Source organism: Leucopleurus acutus (genome assembly GCF_964270905.1).
Source record: "Leucopleurus acutus genome assembly, chromosome: 16".
In the NCBI taxonomy this organism is placed as follows: domain Eukaryota; kingdom Metazoa; phylum Chordata; class Mammalia; order Artiodactyla; family Delphinidae; genus Leucopleurus; species Leucopleurus acutus.
Genome location: NC_139158.1, coordinates 75,698,771 through 75,717,136, shown reverse-complemented (window position 1 = coordinate 75,717,136; position 18,366 = coordinate 75,698,771). Strand labels below are relative to the sequence as shown.

Here is an 18,366-nt window from a genome sequence, read left to right as displayed (position 1 = left end):
TGGTGTGACTTCCCTTTTCATTCCTGCTAGGCTGCACTGAACATTTTAAAGTTGCTGTCTGAGTTGGACCAACAAAATACAGAGATGCCAAGAACAGGAAATGGACCAATGTCTGTGTGAGTGAGCTGATCTACATGGAAAGGCAGTTCTGTTCCTCATTTGCATTAAATTCAAATTGTCTGCTCAAGTTAGTAGTGAAATACTTGTCTTAGTCACTTTCTGTCCCTTTGCCCTGAAAGGTTTCCAAGTTTTGGGCAGAGAGCTCTACTTCTTTTTAATTTGTTTGTTTTGTTTTTTAAATTTATTTATTTATTTTTGGCTGTGTTGGGTCTCCGTTTCTGTGCGAGGGCTTTCTCTAGTCGCAGCGAGTGGGGGCCACTCTTCATCGCGGCGCGCAGGCCTCTCAGTGTCGCGGCCTCTCTTGTTGCAGAGCACAGGCTCCAGACACGCAGGCTCAGTAGTTGTAGCTCACGGGCCTAGCTGCTCCACGGCATGTGGGATCTTCCCAGACTGGGGCTCGAATCCGTGTCCCTTGGGTTGGCAGGCAGATTCTCAACCACTGCGCCACCAGGGAAGCCCTTTTTTTTTTTTTTAAGCTTTCACTTTTATTTTTTTTTTAAGCTTTCAATCGGTAATACATTCACATGGTGCAAAAGTCAAAATTATTTTAAAAGGTGTCCACAGTGATACGTCTTGCCCCTCATGCAGTCCTCATCCATACCATTCTCTTCACCCCACCCAGAGATCACATTTGTATTGGTTTCTTGTGTACCTTTCCTGTATGTTTCTTTATGCAGATACATTTATTTCCTTATTTTCTTCCTTTTCCTCCTAGAGATAACATACTACATACCCATTCTCTTCTTTGCTGTTTTCACTTGCTGGTATATTCTGGGAAGACCTTAATCCAGTTATCATAAACTGGGGCCTGAACTATTGGACTTCTCGATGTCTGCTAGTTTCATTTTTAACATGGCTTAATTGTCTTAAATTTCAAAACTTGGGTCATTTTTGGTTTTTTTCTTCCTTAAAGGTGTGGGAGGTGCTGAACCTTATCTGGCCATGAACCATTGAAAAATCCCAACATACATACTGAAAATACTGAAACTGCTTTGAAAATTTGGAACTTCTGATACCTCCAGTGGGCCGAGAGACACGATGGGTAAAGGACTGGAGACAGCAGTGGTGAAGAAGGCGGGGCCCCGAGGAGGCAGCGGCATGGCCGCTCGCCTGTGCTATGGTTTCTCCTCATGCAGCAGCAGCTGCTGGGGGCCGGGCGGGCCTGCCGGGCACCCCGGCGCCACTGGGAAACCAGCGGGTCCACGCCCCAGGCACCCTAGCGCTTGGTTAGGGTGGGGGGGTTGGTTTTTGGTTTTGGTCTTTTGGGGTGTTTTTTTTTTTTTTTTTTTTCCTTGCTGTGTGAAAGAAGAAACAGAAAGCACGACTCCTTCTCAAACTGGCTCACTCAGACACTTTGGGACAAACCCTGGACACCACGCTGGAGAGAGGCCTTAGTCTGGCCCCAGAGCTGAAAGCACCAGAGAAAATCACATGCTTCCTACTCAGCCTGAGCTGACCTCGGCGTGCTCTGGCCCACACCTACCGCGGTACCCACGCCATCACCACTGCTCTCTTCCAAGAGATACGTATTCTTAGTTTCATTATTTTCTTTTGATTGAAATGACACTATATAAAATTTTCATTTGAGAGTTTCTCAGTTGTATTTAGTTACATAGCACAGTTTAGAAACTTGTCTGAGACTGACCTTATCAGTAATCTAACCGGCAAAGATCATATCCCTGTGTATGTGGTTATACATTTTTATTTCATCGGACTAACCCAGGACCATTTCAGTGATGAAAATTGTGTGCCCTCTGGTTTAGCTGAAACAGTCCTGCACTTCTCAGAAACCTTGAAGTCTCCCATAGTTGTATAAATTGGACAATTTAGGAATTTTAAACTTTAAATGATCATTTGGTTCCTTTCTATTTTAATTTTGTTAATGCAACAGGACTTAAATGAACTTTGATCTTTGTTTTAAAGATTAAAAAAATTGTGTGTGTATATATATATATATGTATGTATATATATATACATACATATATATATATATATGACTCTTGAAGACACATAGCTTTCACTACACTACAGGATATGATCTCCATGTAGCACATCTACAACTGCAAATTGATTTTCCTTGAGTGCTTTATACTGTTGATTACATCTCCATGTAGGGCTGAAAAGAATGACCCATGTTTATCTCTATAACTGTGTTGCTTTTGATGTCGTGTTGCTGTGCACAGAAATGTGTGCAGCGAGGTCCTGCATATGGTCCAGATGAAAAGCACGGTAGCCTTGCGAGTTAAGTACTGCTTCGATTCATTGTTTACGCTGGAATTTTTTCTCCCCATGGAATGTAAGTAAAACTTAGTGTTTGTCACCAATAAATAGTAATACTAAATTTTTTTTGTTAATTTATTCTTAAATGCCACTACTGCTAGGTTGGTCCCTCCCAACCTGCCCCCTATACTTTTTTTATTTTTAAGAAAAAAACTTTGTAATGCTTGTGATTCCATTTGGGCAAAATTCTGAAGCTCTGAAATAACTTTATATCAAACCATTGATCAATAAACAGCTACTAATGAATTTTTGGTCCTGTCGAGCAGTAACTGAAGCAGTAAGGGAAGATGTGAGGGCATGGAAGCATGGCGTGGGGGGCACTGCTGCCAGTGAGGGGCAAGTGGGTGCCCGGGTGAAGGGAGGCGCCTCTCATCTGAACCAGACGATGTCACCCAAAGAAATGACCGAGAGGAGAGAGGCTTCCTGGTCACTTCCCTCAGGCGGGCTCGCGCTTGGAAGAGTGAAGGTGAGGCGTTGCATTCTAGTCTGGCTGAGGAGTGGGGCTGGTAGTTTTCTATTTTTTCATTTTAGAATATGCTCATAAAGGTGGTTCACTATAAAACCAGCCTGTGGATTGGACTGCAAGAAGCACCGGAAGTGAGGTTATGGAAAAATGCTACAGGGTATGAGGGGACTCAGCAGGGCAGGGATAAAAGCAGTGAAAGGAAAGGCATTTTTTCCCTTTCCAATCCTGGATTCAGCATTTCTGCAAGAAGCCTTGATCCTCTTTAGTGATAGATGACATTTAGCAACCAAGGTCTGGGTGCTCTGAGACCTCACTGCTAGGGGTGTGTTGTGTCTGGGCCCTCTTAGTGGACAGCTAGGAAGTGTATCTGTGTGTACGTATACACATCTGCCGATTTGTATATCTACTTAAAAGCCATGTGTTGGTCCTGATACCTCTGGCACCTCAGGGTTCTTCACAGCCTTCCCTGCTGTGTTTTTAGCACCTTTTCCCGCATCGAGATTGTAGCCAATGTCCCAGCCTTGCCAGCCACTCCCTCCACTCCTGCCCTGAGATCTTGCTGTCTCTGCCCAGCTCTCGCCTCCTTGCCTCACAGTGTGTCCAACCGGTGACCCTCCACACTGTGAAGGGAAGATGGAAAGGGCTGGACAGTACAGTCTTAGAAGTAATTCATGACTTCTAATTGGCAGTCCAGTTGGCCCTCATTGACAGCACTCCAAGAAGGGGAAGTTTCCTCTTAATATCTGGGATATTGTTAGGAAGGATCTACAGGTTTCTTTGACAGGTTTTTTTGAAGGTGTATTTTGGTTGCTTTGGAAAGCTGTCCAGATGGGATGTCCTTGACTATTCTTACATTGTAAACTCTCAAACTAGTCTTGCCTCTGTGAAGGCCCTGTAGCTGTCATCGCCTGCTGAGGACTCATTTACCTGCAGTATCTCTGTCTCAACAGGCTTTGAGAGAGCTGCCTGGGAATCGAGTTTGCACTAAGTTTTATCCCAACATGATCTCTAAGAGTTGCAAGAACTTTGGCTCAAAACTAGCCCTTGGGACAACATGCAGTCCTGGTTTCCAGACTACAGGCAGAAAAGCAGACATGAAGGCACCTGAGAGGCAGGTCTGAAAAAATCAGAGCTGCGAGTCAGCCACAGTAAGACTAGTGGGTCTTAGGATTTGAGGAGCATCGATCTGCAAAGGTGGAGCAGCTCCTGTTGTCTTTGGGGAAGACAGACTTAGGATTCAGTCACCCCACAACAGGTGCACTGACATTAGGTCAATTTCGTTAAGTTCCTCTTATCACAGGGAGATATTAATGAGTAAGGATGATTTCCCCATAGCAGGGTTTTGTTCTGGTTTGTATTTTTAAAGGCCTTCTTGAGCTGAGCAATGTGAACTGTAGCTCTTAAAAAAAGTGTCATTTCTGAATCTAGGTTTTGTTCCATAGCTCACTGAGCTAATGTGCCCAGCTTTGCAGGGTGAATGCCCAGTGACGGAGACCTTGGCCTGGGTCCCAAGGTCTGAGTCTGGGGTTCTTGTGACCCATGGGAAAAGACACCCGGCCATTCCCAAGAAGCAGTATGCTGCTGCTTGCTCTCTAGAAGCTAACAGGAGCTCAGTAGACAACCACCAGGAAATAAACCTGAGGATGGAGATGCGTAGCTGTTTGTTTGTATGAAACTTAACTTCAGAAACTTTCGACATTACCATCTCTGGTTTAAGTGCTTAAACATCTGTGTGCCCTTAAAAACAGACAAGAAAAACTTTCTAAATCCATAAATAATGGATTGTTGAGCACTTAAGCACTGCTGGATTGGCAGGGAGGAGTTAACCAATTTTCTGAAATAGGCTTTTAAAGAGATGTGTGTTAAGATGCAAGGCTAACTGAGACTGGAGAGGGTGTGGTTTCTAGTCATCAAAGCAGCAGAGCTGTTTTCTTGGTATTTGGCACTGTGTGCTTGCAGTGGTGTGTTTAATGTATATATACAATGTATATATAGAATATACATATGAAACTGTAATTTTTACAACTCCATATTCTAATCAGACTTCTTGGCATACCAATTTTTATTAGGAAAAATTATACGTAATTTGGGAAATTGGTACTGCTTTGCTTAATATGTGCTTAATAACTTGATATTTTAAAAGTAATTTCCTTTGTACATTCTTTTACAAATATTTTCATCAAAACCTACTTTGTTGGAAGTAGGCCTGTGATGACAAATTATAAAGCAGTCTTTGTGTATTGGTAATTTTAAAAAGGACCTTTGAAAGTAAACTGAAAAATTTGTAAGTTATCCCTAAAAGCCCTCTATCCAAACACAAACCCTATCGTTTATTTCCACCCCCTTTCACACGCACTTCTTTCATGATTGTGTCTGCAGTGCACATGCAGTGGTGCCACCCATTGTAAAGCTGAACAACCTGGAGCTCGGTGGTCCCAGAGAGGATCAGGTATGCCCGTCCCCTGCTGCCCTCCTCCAGAGCCAGCTGGATCCAGCCTTCAGCTCACTGTGGCTGTCCTCACTTCTTTAGGCTGCAGTAGAAGCAGTGACAGGGGTGTCTCTCTCTGACCTCTGACATTGCTGAGCCTGGATTCAGTAGTGGGCGGTTGGTGCCACTTTGGAGTGAGATCTAACAGAATCCTGTGTCGCTTCCTCAGACTCTTCTTGCCTGCCTTTTTAATCGTGTATTGGCTCCAGCTGCCAAAAGCCTGCCCCAGGAAATGGCCTGAGATTCCCTTGGGCCTGTGTTTTACTGTGTAAATATCGCCACCTCCCCACAGGTCTGTATGCTGAGCATATGCTCACCTGGTAGATTCAGGACGCATATCTGAAAATGCTCCTCTGGACCCCTAATAGCTTACTTTCCTCTCTGATTGGCTCCTTGGGCTCATGGACAAGAATAATGTAAACCAGGTTGAATCCAGCTAAGAAAACTGCAAATGCTCAGACCTTCCTTAGCCCAGGGACCATGACTTTTGGACATGTCGTATGGCTGTGTTTGGGGAGTTACGGCCTAGAGTGTTTGTTGGCAACCAGGGTGTCCTCTGAATCCCCAAAGCCTGAGCGGCCCCAGACCTGGCCCGACTCTTTCTGAGGTGGTTTGACCACCTTTGTCATTGCTCCCCTTGGCCAGGTAACATTTTCCCAAGGCCCCGAGCGAGGAGCAGCCTGGTGGACGGTGGATTGGGTGTGGATAAGGCTTCCGTGCTGTGAAGAGCGCCTGTAAATAGATCACCTCACGAAGGGCCAAGATGCTGTAATGTAGGTGGGTGAATACCAGCATGTAAGTAGCGGCTCAGAGACTGCAGTGCGGTCACTGCAGAAGTCAGTACCTTCTGTTGTTCTTGGAGCCCAGAGACGGACTCTGAAGCCGCTTGCTCCCAGGCAGTTTCTAGAGTCCCACTGCTCAGGGTGGCTGATGGAGAGGCATTGGCCCAATTCCTTGCTGGAGGCGTCTGGAGCCCTCCTCTCCCCCATTCTGTCCTCCTGTCCAGCTGGCAGGGCTCTCCTCCCTGGGCTGCAGACCGTAGTCCACTTCCAGGTCTCTCCCAAGAAAACGTGTGGAGACAGATGCCATGAGAACAGGAGTTCAGGTCCGTCTCAGCTACGGCTGGAGGGAGTGGTTGAGTTCTGGAAGAGGCCCACGAAGGCTGTGGCTCCTCTGGGCCCTAAGCTGCCACAGCCGTCTTCCGCCTGCTACCCTTTGTTAATTTCCTATCTTTACAATATGATCCCTTCTGACTTCTGAGGCCATGGAACCTTGGACTCTAACAGTGTTCACAGCTTGTGCCGCGCCTGCGTGTCTTTCTGATTCGGTTTTTCTTGGCTTCTTCATGAGCATCAGCTCACTGGGAGGGCTGTTGGTTAAAAGGCTGCTGGGTCCCTTTCCCAGATGTGCTGATGCCGTAGGTCTGGGGTCAAGAACGTGCATTTCTAATAAAGTCCCAGGTGATGTAGATGTACTTTGAGAACAACTGTCCTCAAGCAGTAACACCCATGAAGTTGCTAGTGACTTTTTTCTAATACAAAACATACAACTGTAAATGATACATGCTCCTTTGGATGGTAGCCCCAAATCCTTCGAATCATGTTGAGAAATGCTGCCTTTGGCTAAACAGAGGGCAGGCAGCTTTGGCCTCACTGTTTTAGGCTCTGCACTGTGCTGTCCCAGCCCAGAGGCAGTCTGTCCTGGGGACTGAAGGCAGCGTCCTCAACAGCCTGTTAGGAGGATGGGGGTTTGGAATGCTCAACCTGCAGCCGCTGGCTTAGCTCATTGCCGCCACCCTGGTTCTCCTTGGGAAGGTTTCTCTGCAGGCACCATCGCATAGACGTCTTCCAGCCTGAGATCTACAGTCACGACGGAGGCAGCCCTCTGCGTGGGGCTGGCTCCAGCTCAACTTTGGCTCTCAGGAGTGGGACTGTACGGCCTGCCTAGGACACTAAGCCCTGCTCTGTCTGAGAGTGGCAGGACCTGGTGGGTGCTAGGTTCCTCCCCACTGCCCTGCGGACCCACGAGGAGACAGTTTAGGATCTGTCTTCGCAGCTGACGTCTGCTGAGAAATCCAGTTTCCTGAGAGTAGCATTTCCCTCTCTAGACTCAGGAGGATTGACCCTTAACTGCTTGCCAAGGAGATGGACCATCTTTCCGACGTAAGGTAAACCTCTCATTTTGCTTTCCACTTCTCCGCCGGTCATCCTCCTTTTGCATCAGGTCTGAGAAACTTACCCCTGACCTGTCTGCGGTGGCTCTTTCTTCCACGTTGTCAAGTTTTTCTCTCACATCATCCACATTATAAGGGAGAAAGTTGACGTCTCCAACCACATGTGAGCTTTTGAAAAGGTCTTTATTACCTGTCATGCAGGAACCCCAGAGAAAGGTTGGTGGATGATGGTGGCTCTTCACAGTGTTTACCTCACAGTCACGCCCTTATTAACTGATTACCTGTTCCTAACTTTTGCAAAGCCATGGTATAGTGGCCAAGTCCTGTGCTCCGGACGCCATGCTGCCTGGGTTTGAATCCCAGTTCCACCCAGCTGTGCAAGCTGGTAATTTCCTCCACCTCTCAGGAAAGAAGGATTTGGACCTGTCACATTCTCAGACCGAAGACTCACATCTGGTTCTCAAGGTTCCATGAAACACTGGAAGAGGGAGGCTCAGCTGGGAGTCCTAGCAATTAACCTAAAGAAGCTGCATGGCCCACGAGAGCCAGTGAGCTGTAAAAAGAGCATCTCAGAGAAGAGTGGAAGGGTTCCCATGTAACACTCAGAATGAAGAAAGCTAATGAAAACCAGTCAGGATCCGAATGTATCACAAGATAAAATGGGGCATGGTTTGCTCTGAGCAACTGACAGAATATGAGGGCAAAGCCCAATCCATTTGACCTTGACTCTAAGAACATTCTCTTTTGATGGATGCAAGAGTCAAACCTTGAGAGGAAGAAATACAATCTCTACACACTGCCCAGCTCCAGCTCTGAATACTAATCACACCATTGTAACAGTTCACATACTGTTTATCTGTTCTCACCTTTTAAAAGATACCTACAGATGAAGCACACAAAAGGACTACTGCACAGGATGAAAAGCCATCTGCTGTGACAGCGTGAAAATGAAGGCAGAGGTGGACGGTGGGAGACGTCCTGTTATCAGTACAGAGGACCCGACACGAGGGCCACAGTTGATGGGACTACAGTTTTAGGGTTATTATTAAAGATGAAGAGAACTGTAAAAGGTAGGCTGGAAGTAAGCGGTGTGAGCCAAGTTCTCATTTGTCATAGCGGGGAGTTATGAAGTCTTACGGTTGATGTATCAAGAAGATGAAGAATTAAGTGGTAAAGAATGAAGATATAGGCAGTACTAGTTGAAAGGTGTTGCCTCTGGGAGGGCAGAGACTTGTTGCTCAGATACAAGCCCTATTTACTAATTAATTAGACTTTTACCACACGCAGCTAATAGTCTGACTGAATGCCACATTCATTATGCCCCACAAATAAATGAAATAACGAAGTAAGGCCCAGTGTGGGTAGGGATGTGCTACAGAAATTGGCACAACCTGGCCCAATAATTGCACCTTCAGGAAACAGAGGTAGACAAATATTGGCATATATAGGATGTCCACCTCAAGAATTATTTATAAAATAAAAAATCTCTACATGTCCAACAGTGACTGTGTAACTTGGTAGTGGTATATCCAAATGATAAACACGATACATAACCACTGAAAAATATATTTGCCGGCTTCCCTGGTGGCGCAGTGGTTGGGAGTCCGCCTGCCGATTCATGGGACACGGGGCTTATGCCCCGGTCCGGGAGGGTCCCACAAGCCGCAGAGCGGCTGGGCCCGTGAGCCATGGCCACTGAGCCTGTGTGTCCGGAGCCTGTGCTCCGCAACGGGAGAGGCCACAACAGTGAGAGGCCCACGTACAGCAAAAAAAAAAAAAAATACATATATATATATTTGCCACGTAAGTGTTTTAAATGTTAAAAGGTTTTTAAAAAAGCATGTAAAACTGTATTTACAGGGACTTCCCTGGTGGTCCAGTGGTAAAGAATCCACCTTCCAATGCTGGGGACTCAGGTTCGATCCCTGGTGGGGGAACTAAGGTCCGACATGCCCCGGGACAACTAAGCCCGCATGCCACAACTACTGAGCTTGTGCGCCTCAACTAGAGAGCCAGCCTACCACAAACTGCAGAGCCCGCGCACCACAACTAGAGAAGAGAAAACCTGCACGCCACAACAAAGATCCTGCATGCCACAGCTAAGACCCGACGCAGCCAAAAAAAATAAACTTTGTTGAGGCAGCAAAGAAGAAAATTAATCAAAATGCTTAAAGAAGGTAGGAGTATGGATGATTTTTTATTTTCAAATCTTTTCCTGTATTTTCCACAAGGAAAATACATATAAAAGAGGAGATAATGATCAAACAGCACGGAGAATCTGTGGATCCGACACAAGACTCTCATGAGGAACATTGCAATGACGTTTGCCCCGTGTCTAAAAATGTCCTGAGAGTGAGGGCCTTGCCTAGGCCAGGACTCCTCCGAGTCTTCCCACCAAGTACTTTATGTTGTTTTATTCTTAAAACTGTCGTGAAGTTAACTAGTAGTACCCTCATTTTTCATAAGAGTAAATAAAAGCATAGCGGTCAAGGCATTTGTTCAAGGCCTCAGTCAGTGGCAGAGGTGGAATTCAAACCCAGGTTGGCCTGGTCCCAGAGTATGAGCCCAGCTCCTCCTGCACACGAAGAATTGGCACCACCGTTGAGGAACAGTCACTAAGACTTAGCCAAACACAGCGCAGCAGCTTCAGCCTGCCATCTCTTAAAGTCTTTACCACCTCACCTTAGAACATTTTAAAAAACTATTAACAAAAATATTCATGAATTATACTAGAGTAGAAGAGCCAGCCTTCCTGTTCAGGAACTATTTAAAAAGGTGCGCTTGTTTACAGAGAGAAACCTTCCGTTCAACTGTTCTGAGGAAGGAAAAAATTCAGAACTTAAACTCAGAAGGCTGATCAAGATGCTGAAACAAGGATCCTCCAGAACAGTAACTATCCCTGCATTTACTTAACTGTTAACCAACGGCTTTAGCAAGCACAGAGCCAAATACGAGAGCTTGTCTGAGCGCCAAACGTAAACCATCACCAATTCTGTTTGCCATTTTAGACTTTTCACCTGTATTATGTTCATAGTTGAAAAATGGATCTCAGTGCTATCTCAACATCTGCCTGCCAGTGACCAATTTTAAGCCATGTAGTAATTATATGATTTAATACTTCCATTACTGGGTCAAAACAAAAATGGTGCAGTACACTAGATTAAGCTGGAAATCTCTCAAGCAACACAACAAAACCAACATGTGAAGAAAATAAAGCATTCAAGTCAGGTGCCTGAGATTTGAAAAAAAACAAATCCACATAATCTGCACAGAATGAGATTCCAGTCTAACTGCACTAAGTATACATAGAAACTGTGCCTCTCCAAGTGTCAACAGTCTGATTCTTTTTACCCCCTAAAGATAAAGGCCATGGAACCCCTGGGCCCAGTCCAGGGACGAGCCAGACTGGCAGCCTTTGCCAAGACGGACTGACACCTGTAGGTTCCTCCTAGACCGCAGGTTCTAAGATGTCACCGTTGGAAAAGTTCCTTGTAATCTCTGATCTTCAGTCAAGAAAGACACTGCAAAAAAGAGCAAACACCTGCACTGTCTAAAGCAGTCCCAACAGCCTCGTGAAGCCAGGCAGAGCATTTCTTTTCCAATTCACAGAGGAAACCATCTACCTAAATAAAGTTCATGCTGCCGTCCAGGAACTGGTCTAGCTAGAAAGTTCTAACAGATGAGCCCCAAGTCTGCAGTAATTGTTCCCTTTCCCTTGTAAAAAAGACTAAGTAACCTGAGTTTGAGTTATTAAGAAATTAGGATTTTATGAAGTCCAGGAGAGGAACAATTAAACTCTTCATTATAAAAATATCAGCACCAAAAGCCTGGGCTTAAGATGTTCTTAGATACAGATTTTAGGGTTTTTTTTTTTTTTTTATTGCTGATTACAGATTTAAAACTATGAAATGTGCATTTCTTGGCAAGTTACATAAGTGATTTCTTTGCTTACTGACATTTCCAATAAAAGCTTGAGGAAACAGACAAAAACACAAAGGACAAGAGAAATACGAACAGCCTCAAAACAAAAGGATTTAGTAACAGAAAAAAAACCTCCACAGTTAAGTGTCTGTCAAATTTTAGAATTATCAAAACTGTGCAAATGCTCAACTCAATGTCATACACTAAGCTAGTAAAACTTGTCTTTGTAGCTGCAAACTGAAAAAGTCACCCACTTATATTTGTGATCACACAAACCACCTAATTTTCTCAAGGTTCAGCTTAAAGCAACATTTAATAGACAAGTTCAAAAGGAACACTTGCTTTGTTTTAACACAGCTGTGCTCAGACGTCTCCACGATGTCCTCAGAAACCATCCTGGACTAAGCCAATTCAAAAAATACAGTTCAAAGCAGCGTCACACTAGCCGCCTGAAGGTATCCTTGGAGATACTGGAGCGCTTCTGCGTTGAGGCTGGTGCTCACCATTGAGGGAACCTGCACAAGATGGGAAGCACACATACAGCTGCTAGAGATCCCAGCGTACAAACACAACGCCCCCGCACTTGCCGCCCTTCTACGGGGGAGCTGCCACAGCTCTGAGAAGGGCAGTCCATCACCAATAATTGTTTAAGGGATCCCCAAGTAACTCAACTGCTTTCATGCCTTCAAAAATGGGAAGATGAATGACAGAGTTCTTTGACAAGAAAGACACTTACCCTTCCTGGACAGGCAGTAGACAATTTGTGAAGTGATTGTGCCAGGTGAATTCTGGGGTTGTTCACCATCTGACCTACAGGATCATGCTCTTTTTTCCCAGCGAATGCCAACTGTGAGAAGGCAGTCTGGTATCCTGGTGTGTCTTCTATGTCAATAAAATGTTCTTCATCAGGAACAGTATTATCTTCAGGTAACTCAAATAGGCCGATCAGAGACTGTAATAAAGGAGTCCTGGATTGGAAGATGACAGAAAGACTGAAGTAACTGCCCTGAAGACTTAAACAATAAGGAGCAGCTTCCTCAGAGACATACGACTGTAGACTCGTAGTCTCCAGAGTAATAAGGGACCTTTGAAATTACGAATGAAATGGTGCTTATGCCTAACCAGAAACCATTCAGTTCTTTTGGCCATAGCACCCCAATGTCTCTTTCCCAGAGCTGCCAAAGCTGGCTTGTGTGAGTGACCCAGGCCTGGCTGATTAGAAGGCCATATGGCATCAAGCCAGACCAAGGCAATCCAATGCTTCTAAGTCAGAAGAAATAAGCTTCAAGTTGTCAGGTCACTTGACGGAAGGCTACTTGAGTGAAAACACAGTAAGGGAGAGGCAAAAGGTCAAGAAAAGCTAGGTCTGCACATCGAGCTAGACATCAAGCACAAGCACATAAACCTTCTCTTGGCCTATTCAGTTTCTCCTCTTAAGGACTTAGGCCGGTTTAGTCGAGTGACTATCATAAAAGTCTTAGAGATCATCTAAACCACGGACTTTCACCAGGCTTTTCAAAGGGGTCCATGAATTCCCCTACAAAGAAAAGTTAATCAGGGGACTTCCCTGGAGGTCCAGTGGTTAAGACTGCACTTCCACTGCCAGGGGCATGGGTTTGATCCCTGGTCGGGGAAACTAGGATCTCACATGCTGTGCAGCGCGGCCAAAAAAAAAAAAACAAAAAAGTAACCAGGAAACAAGATCTTTCTAGGTAGGCTCAGAAGAACCCACAAGTCATGTCTTGGATCTCATGGTTGCTGGGGGGAGGCTGAGGTCAGAACCAAATTCTCTTGGCTCCCAAGAGAATAAGCTTGGTTAATTTTGTAGTCACAGGGGAAAGAAACTGTAATTTCCAAAACACCTTAGAATGGAGTACTTACCATAGCTTGGTATACTCTGTATCCATCATTGGGGGACATTCTGTTAGTAATTTGGTTATGCCAACCGCACAAATCTTTTTCTCTACATTTCCAGATACTTTCTGAATTTCAGGAATAATGATTTTTTCCAAAACCATTCCAAACATTCTATGAATCAATGCAAAATAAATTCATTATTTCATTATACCACTATAGTCTAATTTAACAGTGAGATGCTTACATTATTTATGTTCAGCGACTCCTTATTAATATAACAAAACACAAAATAAGGCTGTTAATTTTGGTCAACTGAATGGGAGAGACCTAAAAATGACAGAACAAAAACATCAAACCTCTACTCTGTGACCAACTGTCATCATCTTTTGTGAATACTACCTTAAGCCTCTGCTCAAGGAAAATCTTTAGAGCCATTTTTTTGGTCTTGTATGTTTTTACAAATTACTCATGAAATCTTTGAAAAATTAGAAATCAGAAAACAGATAAGAAGAAAAAAAGAATTACCATCACCCCACCATCCAGCATTAACTAGTTTTAACATTTTTGGATTATAAGCTTCCCAACTTTCTATGCTTACATACCTTTAAGTATGTAAATGTTAATGGCTGTATTTTAAAAAAATGATTTGGCCTATGAATGTTGTCGCAAACATCCTAGCAGTAAAGTTTTTAATAATTCTAAATGCTGTAAAATTCTCAATGTAAAATTCTCAATTTATACTCATTATTTTATGAAGAATTTATTTTATTAAATTATTTCAAGTGGAAATAGTAGATAAAGAGCATGGACATTTTGATGCTGTAGGTAACAAGTACATATTTTTTGCTCTACAGAAAGACCATACCAACTTAGGCACCACCAGCACTGAATGAAACTGCTGATTTCCTCACAATTTCCTATAGCTCGAAAAGCATATTTTCTGGTACATTTCAGGTTAATTCATTTTTTTACATTTCAATCAATCTGGAATTATTTTTGGTACAACACAGATGCGGAAAGTTTTGCTCCAAGGAGTTGTCCTCCTTTCCATCCTTCCTTTCCCTACTACATGGGAAATGCTGCCTAACTACATTCTTATGCATATATACTAAGTCAAAAGCAAAATTTCACTGATCCAAACTCTTCTCATTTGAAAAATCACAGTTGGCCCTAACAGAGAGGCAGGCTCCGGGAGACAATGCCAGCTGTCTAAACACAACATAGAACACTGGCTGTAGAGAATGCCGGGGGATGGGGCAGGGGGCAGGGAGGGGGGGGTGGAGACCTTCAGGAATTAGGAAAACGTTTGCAGTATTTCCTTCTTTAACCCAACCCCCCAAGAATATTTTGGAAACCACAAAGATAACTATCACTGTGCATTAAGAACTATAAAGTCATCTATAAAATAGAGACTAAGAGGTCAAATGTTTTGCTTTTAAAAACAGGATAATAAATAATGAAAACAGACTTACTTTGGTTGTATACCATCAAATATTTCTTGTAGTGCTAGCGCCCCGTATTTTATGCAATACAAATTAATAAAGACTAAGAAACCTGTTGAAAGGAGGTGCAGAGTATCAATACAGACGACTCACTGCATTAAATAAGTGACTTAGTGAAAGTCTGCCAAATGAAATATTCAGAAATCATTAAAACCCAATGACTAACTTTGGCATCAATACTGGCCTTTTAATACAATTTAACATACAGAATCGCTGCCTTTATAGTACAGTCATAAAGAGGCATTACATAGTCTCTGATTTATATTTCTTTATGATATTTCTATTAAAAATGAAAAATGTTTTGATATTTAAACTTACAAACTAACCTCTGGAACACAATATATTGAAACTGATTTAGTGCTTGAAGAATACGAGCATCTTAAAATATTTTATATATAAAATTTATAACTGTTAAAAGGCTTATATGTACACATAAAGTCTAAGGGTTTTTAGCCTCTTTCCTTCATTATTTCTATAGTAACACCAAAATGATTTTACTCACTCTTGATAAACTTTGTTGTTTTGGAATTCTGAAGTCTTTGGAATAGTAGAATGAAGATTTGCTTCCTGTATTGGTCAACTGACTCACTAAAGAAGTGAATAAAAAGCAACAATATAAATTCAGCATTTTTCTGAGTACTTAACAGAAGCCTCAATTAAATGTACAATGAGGTTATATTCATACTCACGGAGGCATGTGCTCTATTATACTATTTAGAAGATAAAAACCTTGGTGGTCATTGGCTTTGGATGCAATCAGCTTCTGGAAGACACCTAATAAGCCAGGCTACAACAAATTAGATTAAATAATTAGTTAAAGAAGCAAGGATTAATTGTTCCAAAAGTTAAACAGGTGATATATTTTGGAAAAAGGTGCATGCTGTCATAATCTAACCCTTTTTCTCTTCTTCTTTCTTCTGAAGTGTAGAGGGAAAAAAAAAAACCCAAACCCACCACAACAAGCCTTTAAAGTTAAGTTCCTGAAATTAACCTATTTGGCTCTTACTCTTAGTTTCCACCAGAGATAAATATTACTAAAGGATACCTAGTTCTAATAAAATATACATTAATGTTTTCTACTAATTAATTCTGTTACATGTTCTAATTAATTCCCTTTTTATTAAGTTTAAGAAATTTTTTAAAAAGTTTAAAGAATCTGCCATCCCTAGTTTTTCTCAGTTACCTTAGAAAATTACAGTTACATCAAAATCTGACTCACAATTTTGTCAGCGGCAGCACTTGCTATTGTATTTGAACCTCGTTCTAAGAATGCCTGGAGAAGCCTCACTAGAGCAGGAATATTTCCTGTTCTTTCCCAAAGTACTGGCTGAAGGAGATGAGGAAATAAGGCCATATAGGAAGACGGGATGTCATTTTTGTGTGTTTCCAGAAGCAAAGACATCACTTGAAAGACATACGGAATAAATTCTGTTGATAAAAGTAAAAACAGAGCTGTCAGCTTCAGAATTAATGACTCTGACACAAAAGGCACATATCTCTTAGGCAGACTGCATTTTATAATCACCTGAATAATTTTATTCAACTAGAAAAATAACTTTCTTTTACTTACCTTGTACATCATTTTGTAAAATTTCAGTAAACACCAGAAACAAAGCCTCCTCAAAATTTACAACAGCAGCAGGGTTAGCCTTGCAAGTTATTCTTATGGATAAACATATTGCTTCAAACATATAGTGATTAAAGTGAGGTTTGCTTGGGTTCTGAAATTAAAAAAAAAAAAGCTTATGACTCTAATAATCCAATTGACTATATTAAAAATAACCTAAAACATTTAACCTTACTAAAAGCACACTGAAAGAGATGCCATTTTTTAAAAATCAATATTAAAAAAAACCCCACAAATTACACTAAAAAGCCTGCATATATGTTAAAATTTTACAGTGCCTTTAAAATTCAGAAAATGAAGTAATACTAATACCTGTTTGGATTTTTTTTTTTTAAATGAGCAAAAGTCTACTTATGAGAAAACACTTCCGAGTCACGGGGAGGTGACTACGTAAACCCAAGCTCCCAGCGCTTGCAAGGAGCTTTCTTAAACCTGTGTGCTCTCCTAGAGTCGTCACTGTAAACAGCGGTGGGAGAAACGAGCAGGGATATAAAAGGCCTGACTCTGCCACTAGCCGTGTGTGGGACCTCAGGCAAACCTTAACCTCTGTGGGCCTCAGTATGTCTGTATCTGCACCGTGACAATCCTTCATATCATTTTCAATTTTCTTTTTCAAACAAAATCCTTCTTGGAAGGCTACCATATGAAGCTGATGAACTCAGAAGATGAGTGTGTATGTACAGGGGCAGGTGAAAGTGGAGAGGCCCTATGTCTCTTTTCTCTCAATTCCCCCAAACCCAAGTAGGCCCAAGGCCCTTACCCAGAATTTGGTGCAAACAGGATCACTATTCTGAGTCTCTCTAATACTTCCTATGACTTCATCCCTTTATCATAGAGTAATTAAGAATAAGCGTCTACAAAGGAATTTTATTGGCCTTAAACCGATTTATTTTCTAAAACTTGGTATTAATATTTAAATATGGATCAAAATATCTAAAATCTTTGATCAAAGAAAGTGAATTTTATTTTTGGGGAAATGAGTCAGGAAGAACAGACACAAGGACTTCAGTCATCATTTTATATTAGTCTGAATAGCTGCTTTTGTGTCCATTTGGTGCAAAGTCTACTTCTTCCATCTAAGATCATTTCAGATTGTTTGTACTTTCTCAATTCTCTTCAATGAACCCGTTACTTTTTAAAGCGAGAATAAAATGTTTTAAAGTCTCTGAGCTTACACTTAAAGGAGAGTTCTGCCAAGGCTCCCATCTCTGTCACCCCACACTTTCAGAATCACACATTAACTGCTGGTCGGGAAGGAGTCACAGAGCTCTCCCTGTCCGACCGACTGCCAGGGAGTTCTGAGGCTCAAACAGTCTGAAGCATTTAGGTTAAAAAGCAACTGCACTTTCAGAACTGGTTCTGTTACCTTACTAACAGCTAACAGCTTCTGTGTAAGCTGCGTGATGAGAGTAGGGATGTAGGGGATTATGGCTTCTCGTAGGAGGGAAAAACTTCTCATGATAGCTGTAAAATATGAAAAGAGCAAAAACAAATAGTTAAACTTCAGAATAAAAGAGTGATTAGTGGGAGAAAAAAGTCCACTGATTCATAAACTAAAATCTTAAGACTCTTAAACAACCCCCAGATAGCTTTCTACATTTAAAAATAATCTAAATTTCCCTCCCTTTTAAAATTAGACCAACAATTGGCAACAAAATTTAGCTGGGAAGTGTTATTTCCAGAAGGCTTAAGGGACAATAAAAAATAATGAAGTGGCTAAAGAAGCAGACCAAGAGGACGCAGGTGAAGTAGTGGATGGACACGGGGGGCAGCAGGTGGAAGGGAGTCTGTTTTGAGTCTCCTTTACTTAGAAATCAGTGGCATGAAATTTTACCTCTAGCCTATTGGAAGTATGATCACAGCCTACCAGAAGCTGAAAGAGAAGGCCACTTGCCCATCACCCCCCAAAAGAGAGACTAGGAGCCTGAGAAA

General features: G+C 42.4%; 2 protein-coding genes across 10 annotated transcripts in view; one reads left to right on the top strand and one right to left on the bottom strand.

The window, feature by feature from the left end:
- Positions 1 to 2,461, top strand: part of STAU1 (staufen double-stranded RNA binding protein 1) — an 89,975-nt gene extending 87,514 nt beyond the window's left edge. For 7 of the 8 annotated variants that reach the window (XM_082858100.1, XM_082858095.1, XM_082858101.1 and 4 more), the window contains 2 exons: positions 31 to 116; positions 1,034 to 2,461. In XM_082858100.1, the coding sequence (XP_082714226.1) occupies positions 31 to 116; positions 1,034 to 1,049 (102 nt within the window). In that variant the 3' untranslated portion in view covers positions 1,050 to 2,461. Of the gene's footprint in view, positions 1 to 30; positions 117 to 1,033 lie in introns of those variants that run through there. The other variant, XM_082858098.1, reaches the window with a different exon arrangement.
- Positions 2,462 to 10,935: 8,474 nt separating this feature from the next.
- CSE1L (chromosome segregation 1 like) overlaps positions 10,936 to 18,366 on the bottom strand; it is a 42,536-nt gene continuing 35,105 nt past the window's right edge. For both annotated transcript variants that reach the window (XM_082858091.1, XM_082858092.1), the window contains exons 17-25: positions 17,801 to 17,898; positions 16,378 to 16,528; positions 16,027 to 16,235; positions 15,497 to 15,594; positions 15,310 to 15,395; positions 14,778 to 14,859; positions 13,330 to 13,476; positions 12,185 to 12,416; positions 10,936 to 11,963 (exon numbers count right to left, since the gene is read on the bottom strand). In XM_082858091.1, coding sequence (XP_082714217.1) covers positions 11,874 to 11,963; positions 12,185 to 12,416; positions 13,330 to 13,476; positions 14,778 to 14,859; positions 15,310 to 15,395; positions 15,497 to 15,594; positions 16,027 to 16,235; positions 16,378 to 16,528; positions 17,801 to 17,898 — 1,193 coding nt within the window. In that variant the 3' untranslated portion in view covers positions 10,936 to 11,873. The remainder of the gene's footprint in view (positions 11,964 to 12,184; positions 12,417 to 13,329; positions 13,477 to 14,777; positions 14,860 to 15,309; positions 15,396 to 15,496; positions 15,595 to 16,026; positions 16,236 to 16,377; positions 16,529 to 17,800; positions 17,899 to 18,366) is intronic.